We start from the raw sequence: 8475 nt of genomic DNA, 5'->3' as shown, positions 1-8475 counted from the left end.
AAATTCTGTCACACGAAACAATCAGACGATAAGACCTAACCAAACAGAAACGTGGACATAACTAACCATTTACTCACTAGAAATGCCACTTTTCGGTTTTGTTCCGCGATTAGTGTAACGCTAAACACAAGATCAACTCTAGTGAGCTGCGCGCCCCGGTGCATTGTGGGTATTGCGTCCTTATGCACGTTTTTCATCCAGCATGGCAGGGAAAAATAAGAGGTATGTTATGTTTAGCGATTTAAACTAGCTCACGTTTTACAGTAAAACAGGATTTTGTTTATGGGTCTGTTTATTTTACTTTAGACGAGTTGTCAGACTTTAGTTTTACTTTACTTTTCTATTACACGTGTATTATTTGACAATGGTGGGATAGTTTGAACCACTGACGAAGGGCTAAAATCATCTCAGTATAGATTCATCGCATTTTATTAATAAAGACAATGTAATAAGAGTGATAAACAATAATTACGTTTCATTCAAAACTATTGTAGATCACAAGATTACGATGTAGTGTACAAAGATTACGTTACCAGAGTTAAACATTATTACTATTGCGTTTAAAACTAAATCGTAACTAAAACAGATATTGGGATAAACACATTTTCTAATTTACACTTCCAGTATTTGGCAACAGATCTTTATATCTAATTGAATGTCACATGAGCTTTAACATACTGTATTCATAAATGTGTTATGTGCATCTGTAACTTACAGGAAGTTGGGGGATCTGAGTGTGGATGAGTTCCTGTTGTCAGGATTTGATTCTGAGGAGGACGATGATTCTCAGGATGAAGATTCAACACAACAACAGAATAAGAAGAAAGAGAGTAAGAAACCTGCACCTCAGAAAAAGTAAGAAGGTCATTTTGTTTCTTTTTAATGGTCATTTCGGTGTCACAAATTCTATGTTTCTTTACAAATGATCACTTCTTTCTGGGACTTTGTTTTATAGTATAATATGAGATGTTGTTTCAGTGCTCTGACTTTGATCCTCTATGTCTCAGGTCTGTTAAAAAGAAGGGCAAAGCAACAGAGCACAAGGATCAGCTATCAGACCTCAAGAGCAGAGATCCAGAGTTTTATAACTACTTAGAAAAAAATGACCAGACTCTCTTGAACTTTGATGACTCTGATAGTGATGAGGATGATGATGAAGAGGAAAAGATGTACCACAAACTCCCCTCTAAACTAGAGGTCAGTATTCTACTGCTTGTGTAATAATATAACAGATTATTGGTTTTTATGCAATTCATAACAGATAAAAAAAATCATCGTTATTAGGGATGCTCCTTATAGACGGTTTCAGCAGTACCAACATAAACAAATGGCTTTCGTTGAACAAACTTAACTTACGGTAAACAATCAATAACAATAGAGTCCTTTTAGAGTAGTTAATTTCTGATAACAAGCAAAATAAAAAACAAGTAGATTACCTTAGTTCAAATCATGTCTAAAGCAAAACAAAAACTATGCTGAGGCATAACAAAAAAATTTGTTTGGTTCCGGTTTCCGACCGACCCTGCCAATTTATGTGCGACCCACATTTATTTTATGAGCTTGGGGAAGAAATAATACACATTAAATAAATACACAAATAAAAAAACTTTGAGGCGAACTATAATTTACCTTTTAGTACAGCACCGTTTTTGTAAAGCACGCGTCCTCCAGCAACAAACAAAGCAGCTACACGGTCGTTAACACAATAGTTCACAGATCGTTGTCGCCTCTTACAAAGGCACTGGTAAAGTGGAAATTTTTGGTGTGCATTCGAGATGCTGTTTCGTGCACAGCAACGTGATCTTTTGCCCCGCCGAAAGTTGTAAATTACAGACAAAAAAAGACGAGCTGAACAACGATATGCAAGTGGGCTTTTCTCTTCCAGAGAGCACAAACCAAGGCTCATTTTTGCTGGCAGTAAGTGAATTATAATATTTGAATTTATGATATTATGATCAGGGCTTGACATTAACACCCGCCAAACGCGGGTAAGATTTCGGCCGTAAGACGGGTTGTAGTTTTCTTAAAAGTTATGCGAAATGATAAACAATACGCAATGCGACACTGGGAAACTACAACTCCCATGAGCATTCTGCACCCAGAGCAACGCACAGAGATCTGTTGAGAGACGCGCACGCGATCTGCGGGGCGTTGCGGACCAAAGCGTCACCTTCCAGAGAGCGCGCGAGAGCTGATGGATTTGCGAATGCACAAGAGGACGCAGTCTGAGCGCATACACACTTCGGGAAAGATAAAACAATTGCATGGAAGTTATTGAAGATATATAAATTGCGTGCACACTCTCAGTGCAAGAGCGAAGAGAAATTCAGCGCATACCTGAATGCACACGAAATCAAAAGAAACCCGCCATCGAGAGGTTCGCGCATCATTTTAATGTAACAATAATGCCCTCCCGACATTTGTCATTAAAAGTCTTAAATCACTTTTATCAGAAACCATTTAGCTTATAAAATACATCTGCATGACAGTAAAATTAATGGACAGTATTTACTGCTGTTGTTAATAAATATTTAAAGTGGTTATCGATGGGTTTTGTGTTTATCTTTTCAGTTTAGAATTAGTGTTTCTTCTACACCCCTGTTCTACTTTTAATATATACATTCAAAGTTAAATCTATTTATGCCTTACTTACTAGCATGTTTTTCATGCATCTTATATGATCTATACTGATATACCAGCTAATAAATGTTGTCTTAATTCGGGTAGTCAGACTGCATTTGAAATTCAGTCTGCATCTAATTTAGCAAGTAAATTTGCTCGAATTAAAGTCATTTTAGGATGGCAAAGTCAAATTTAATCATATAAAATTTTACTTTGGCTAGTACCTTTGAAAAACAACTAGCCACTTTGGCTGGTGAGCAAAAAAGTTAATGTCAAGCCCTGATTATGACATTTGTTAAAGAGTTCCACTTTTATACTTTAGCCACAGGCTCACGTAAGATATTTTTCATATCATACAGTGTTTCCCACACATAAGTGAGACTAATTCTAGTTAGACAGATTCAACACCGGCCTCCACATATTGCGTTTCGTTATTTATTTATTTTTTTACTTTAAAACACGCAGTGTATTCGTTCAGCTGCATTTACTGTTCCTGCTCTCTCTCTCTCTCTCTCTCACACACACACACACACACACACACACACACACAATTAAAAAGAGATAATCCGTGGAGATACGTGGCTCTGCGCTGCGTGAGACAAACACGCAATATAGCCAAAGTCACCTCAAATATATCCGCTATTCAATTTAAATATTTAACAATTTCCTACCTATCCCTTGCTGCCACTGTAAAAAAAAAATAAAATAAAATAAAATAAATTCCCTACCGACCCATGACCTAAACTGACAACCAACCAGAACCAAACTTATTTTTTTTTATGCCCGAGCTAACATTACTTTGTAAAATGAATGTATACAATGTTAACTACAGATAGGCTGCCAAACCTCCCCTCGTCTTTAGGACACCAAAACATTTTATTATTTTCGACGACGTATTTGTTCCGGAGATCAGTTTAGCCACTAGCCAGACCGCTAAACAAACAGAGACCAGAAGTTAAGCTTCGTCCAAATGCGTGTAAATGTTGTTAATTATTATGCTTTGATTGACCAGCTTTTAAAGCACGTTGTTATGGTGTGCACATTGGAGTTTAACTTTCTGGCCAGTATGTAACTTAAAAGTTAACTTGCATTTTGTGCAGATAGATGCACTTGTAATATAACATTTTAATTGAGTATCTAGGCTCATTAATATCAAGTAGAATGCGTCATATAGAAAGCGCCTGTTGATTAACTCTTTAGTTTTATCTTACGCAGCTATTCCTATTAAAAGTTTCTTTAAAACATTTGTTTTTCATTACTTTATAATTTCTTCAACATTCATTTTTGTTACGTTGTTCTAATAAAAATATTGACAAGCCCATAAGTACTTGTTTTTCAGACCTGTGGTATACTCAAAATTTGAAATAATGTATGCAATATGTTAAAGGTGCAAAGTGGGACTTTTAGCAGCATCTAGCGGTGAGACTGTGAATTGCAACCAACAGCTCAGTCCACAGTAGAGGTCTTTTCGGGTCCAAAGAAATGTACCTCACCCAAAATGACCCAAATCACTTTATGCCCAAACCTGACGTGCATAAATTATTATTTTTTTTAAAGAAAGGCCCGACCCGAGATAGACCCGAGTCTGACCCAGTGGCAATTTTTTGGACCCGAATGTAAACGGCACCGACGTGTCTGCAAACGCAAAAGTCAGACAGAAAGAAACCTTGGTTTATTGTATGTGTTGCCATAAGAACAATCCATGTTTTATGTGTTTTAGGAAGCCAACTCTGATGATGATGATGATGATGAAGATAAGGTATCAGATAAGAAAAAGGTGAAAGGAAAGTCTAAAGAAGCCACCAGAGTCACAGAAGCCATGATTGAGAACTGGAGAACAGGACTGAGGGTATATACTTCTCTTTGTATTGCTGATGCATCTGGTTGTTTTCCAGCATGTTTTTTTTAGACACAAGGGGGAGCTGTTGGCAATTATAACTGCTTGCATTACTAGGAGCATTGCAAAGCCTCTGTAAAAGTATTTATGAGATGTGTTGTATACATGTATGGACTTTAACTGTTTTATAATGCAAATAACTCAAAATACCAAATATGGATGATCATCACAATTTTGTTATGTGACTGATGCTTTTATTTACCGAATGGATTGTTGGCCAGCTTTTATTGTGCTTGAATTATGATCAGTGTCCCAAACGTTTCTTCACCCAGAAAGAGCCCACGTCACGTTTGCTTAGGGAGATCACACAAGCCTTCAAGGCTGCTGTGGCTACAACACAGGGTAATACAGATGCGGAGTGTCGCTACACCATCTCAGACAGCTCAGGTAAGAGTGGCTTAATAACGGCACCCACTTACACAACATAAAATATGCTGTACGTGTGCTCATATGACCGCTTTTGTTTTGTATTTATTTATAGTGTTCAATGCCCTCATCCTGTTCTGTATAAAGGAGATGCATGCAGTGCTGCATAAAATGCTAAATCTCAAAGCTCCAGAGAAAGATCAAAAGAAGTATGAGCTCCATTCCTCCTGCTGTGTAGATCAATACGTTTCAGTCTATCAGAAGTCTTAATATAACTTTGTGTCCACTTGCATTTACAGAATAATACTTCCATCCTCGAGTCCCAGGTGGCAGAAACATCAAGTTGATATTAAGATGTACATAGCTGGTGTTGTCCAGGTACATTTTTATTTTTGTTTTACTCGTGTGGTCCTCCGTGTTGTAAAGTTGAACATGCAGTGATGTGATACATTTTTTCTCCAAAGCTTCTTTCCAGTTTAACTCAGTCCACGGTCACAGCTGCAGTTCTCCGCCATGCCAACCAGATGGTGCCATACTACTTGTGTCTACCAAAACAGTGCAGAGTCCTGCTCAAGGTAAGCAGTGCAAGGCAATGTTTTCAACTGAAACTGGTAAAGTTTTTAAGCTTTTCACAGTGTTTATAATGTGTCTGATCCTGTTTGTTACACTAGAGCCTGATCAAACAATGGAGTACAGGAGAGGAGACTGTAAGGGTTTTGGCCTTTCTGGGTCTTAATAAAATCTGCCGTCACAAACCGGATTTCTATCTAAACACGGTTCTAAAGGTAATTTTTAACATATCTATATATGGGTTTGACATGATACAAAGAGTTAGGTAATGATATCTGAATTTTCCATGTGTTAAAGGGACACTCCACTTGTTTTTAAACATTCTCATTTTCCAGCTCCCCTAGAGTTAAAAATTAAATTTTTTACCGTTTTGTAATCCATTCAGCCGACCTCCGGGTCTGGCGGTATCACTTTTAGCATAGCTTAGCACAATCCATTGAATTTAATTAGACCATTTAGCATCGCGCTCAAAAATAACCAAAAGGTCCGATCTTTTTCCTATTTAAAACTTGACTCTTCTGTAGTTACATCGTGTACTAAGACAGACGGAAAATTAAAAGTTGTGATTTTCTAGGCAGATATGGCTAGGAACTATACTCTCATTCTGGCTAGGGGTGGGCGATATGACCAAAATCTTCTATCACGATAGGATTAATTTTATATTATGATAACGATATGTATCACGGTAAAGTTTTTTTATGTTTTAATAAGGTTTAAATCTTTAATACCATAGAAATGTTCATAATTCTCACAAAAAACATATACAAGCATAGAAAGAAGATAAAAACAAACAAAACTTAAGCTCTCTGAAGATAAACAGTCAATGATATAACAATGATAATAAATAATAATGCATGTATGTGTAGGCCTGTATATATATTTTATTTAAGGTAAAAAAGTGATTTAATCAGGAGCAGTGAGAGATTTTCTCTCAATGCTGTTTGATTAACATGAGTGACAGACAGGAGCAAAATTAGGTAACTTTCCCTTTAGGACCAAAGTCCGTATCCAATACACTGTTACACATGCGCTTTCTCTTTTAGCTGTTTACTTTCTAAACTGGTCATGTTTATGAGGATGCTTGCAAAGACGGGAATTTTGACGCATATGTGTATTTAAGGCCAATAAAGCGGAAAAATGCTCACGAGCTTAATGAGCAGCGGTCGCGCGACTTGCGCACTCCTCACAGACAGAAAGGCAGCGGTTGCGCGACTTGTCCGCTCCTGACACACGAACGCACGCATACAGATCTGTTGTCTGCGTTTCAATGGCTTAAAATAACTTGTTTTAAAACTGCAGTGCTTAAATACGTGTACAAAGTTACATTTTCACTAGCACAGGAGTGTGACGTGGGCGCTTAACTTCGATAGAAACGATAGTCCAAAATCTCTACCGGTTGACACATTTCTACCGGTTAATTATGTCTACCGGTTTATCGCCCACCCCTAATTCTGGCGTAATAATCTTTGCTGCCGTAACATGGCTGCAGGAGGCGCAATGATATTACGTGGCGCCTGAAAATAGTCCCCTTGGTAAATTTCAGTAGCAGGGAACTATTTTTGGGCACTGCGTAATACAGACCTGCCAACCTTTACGCATTTTGCGTAACAGATACGCATTTAGACATCAAACTACGCTGCTACGATTTGTCACTTCAAAATACGCGAAAAGCCTTTGGTGGCTTTGAGTTAAACTGTCTTTGCATTTGCGCACTAGGCAACTCCTCTATCTGTGTAACCGCATTGGGCAGCAACCTGTTGGTAAAAGACGACGTCGACCAATCATAGCGCTAGTTTTAAACTCTTCAAAGTGGAGAGCGGGGAGCCGTCGAAGCGAATAACGAAAATAACGAAATTGTTTTTCATCCCGGTCCATCTTCATACTGTGACTTGTTTTACGAAGGGAGGATGGTTCTAAACACCGTTTTTAAAGGTAAATGGGCAGGGTATGGGAATTGTGAATTGGATCCATTGTAATAAGCCTGCCAACCAGGGGCGTCTTTTACTGTTGTACGTGCCTCAGTGTAAATCTGTTGTACCCAGTGTCCTATGTTGTGCCTCAAGTTTAAGTTTTTACTTTATTTGCCAGTATATTCATTTACATTGTTAATCGCGCCAAAAAAACTGAGCTATATGAACCGTAATTCACGCTTGTAAACACGTTGCAGTCCCACAAGACAAACTGGCGCGAGCACGCAGAAATCGATGTCCGCGAGCGGAGCCTCTGTGTTTACTTTTGTAGCACTCTGCCGCCGCTCACTCAGAAGAGCATGTGATGTGAGGCACGCGAGAAAACATGACAAAACAAAAGTACGCTTCTGAATTTAAATCAATCTTATTCTTACTCGATTGTTACTGGCTCCTGTCGATGTACATCAGATTGTTTTGTGCAGAGCAGGGAAATAGAAGCAGAAAGTATAGATGATGAGGGAGGTAAAACGAACTATATGCTCATTCAGTCAAAACCAAGTATAGAGGTTTGCATTATTGCTGAGAAAATCAATGTTTGTGTACTGTTCTGTATTGTCAGATATGAGATTACTGTTTAGTTCACTAGATCTACTTTAGGACACTACATAAACATTTGGCATCACTGCTGAAAAAAAGCAGTATACCAGCAAGACCAGCATATGTTGTGTTTTGTTGCTGGTTTGCTGGTGACCAGCATAGACCAGCTTAAGTCTCATGATGATTTGGTGCTGGTTTAGCTGGTGGTCATTATCAGCATACCAGCACCACCAAGACCATGTTGTGTTTTGGTGCTGTATGCTGGTGTCCACCAGCTAAACCAGCATGGGAATCATGCTGGTTTATGGTGTTTTTTCAGCAGGTTTAAACACTATGCTGATAAAATACACAACAGGATCATCCACATAAGTTTTTTATTTTAGTAGCAGCTAAGTAATGTTATTGTAAATTTGTGTAAAAGACTCATTATCATCAGTACTGTAGAATGCACATTTGCTAACATGGCATTTATGCATTAAAACATATTAATACTGTTCATGTTAGGTATGTTAA

At 38.1% G+C, this 8475-nt stretch overlaps 1 protein-coding gene across 2 annotated transcripts in view; it reads left to right on the top strand.

Annotated features, from left to right (window-relative positions):
• Positions 1-70: 70 nt before the first annotated feature.
• The window catches only part of noc2l (NOC2-like nucleolar associated transcriptional repressor), a 33453-nt gene continuing 25048 nt past the window's right edge, over positions 71-8475 (top strand). The window contains exons 1-9 of one of the 2 annotated variants that reach the window (XM_073875241.1): positions 71-222; positions 718-855; positions 1008-1197; positions 4343-4471; positions 4792-4906; positions 5001-5094; positions 5185-5263; positions 5350-5460; positions 5557-5670. In XM_073875241.1, coding sequence (XP_073731342.1) covers positions 203-222; positions 718-855; positions 1008-1197; positions 4343-4471; positions 4792-4906; positions 5001-5094; positions 5185-5263; positions 5350-5460; positions 5557-5670 — 990 coding nt within the window. In that variant the 5' untranslated portion in view covers positions 71-202. Of the gene's footprint in view, positions 223-425; positions 446-717; positions 856-1007; positions 1198-4342; positions 4472-4791; positions 4907-5000; positions 5095-5184; positions 5264-5349; positions 5461-5556; positions 5671-8475 lie in introns of those variants that run through there. The other variant, XM_073875242.1, reaches the window with a different exon arrangement.

The sequence above is a fragment of the Misgurnus anguillicaudatus genome, chromosome 13 (assembly GCF_027580225.2).
Source record: "Misgurnus anguillicaudatus chromosome 13, ASM2758022v2, whole genome shotgun sequence".
Classification (NCBI taxonomy): domain Eukaryota; kingdom Metazoa; phylum Chordata; class Actinopteri; order Cypriniformes; family Cobitidae; genus Misgurnus; species Misgurnus anguillicaudatus.
Note: the sequence above shows the minus strand (reverse complement) of the source record. Positions and strands in the feature narration are given on the sequence as shown.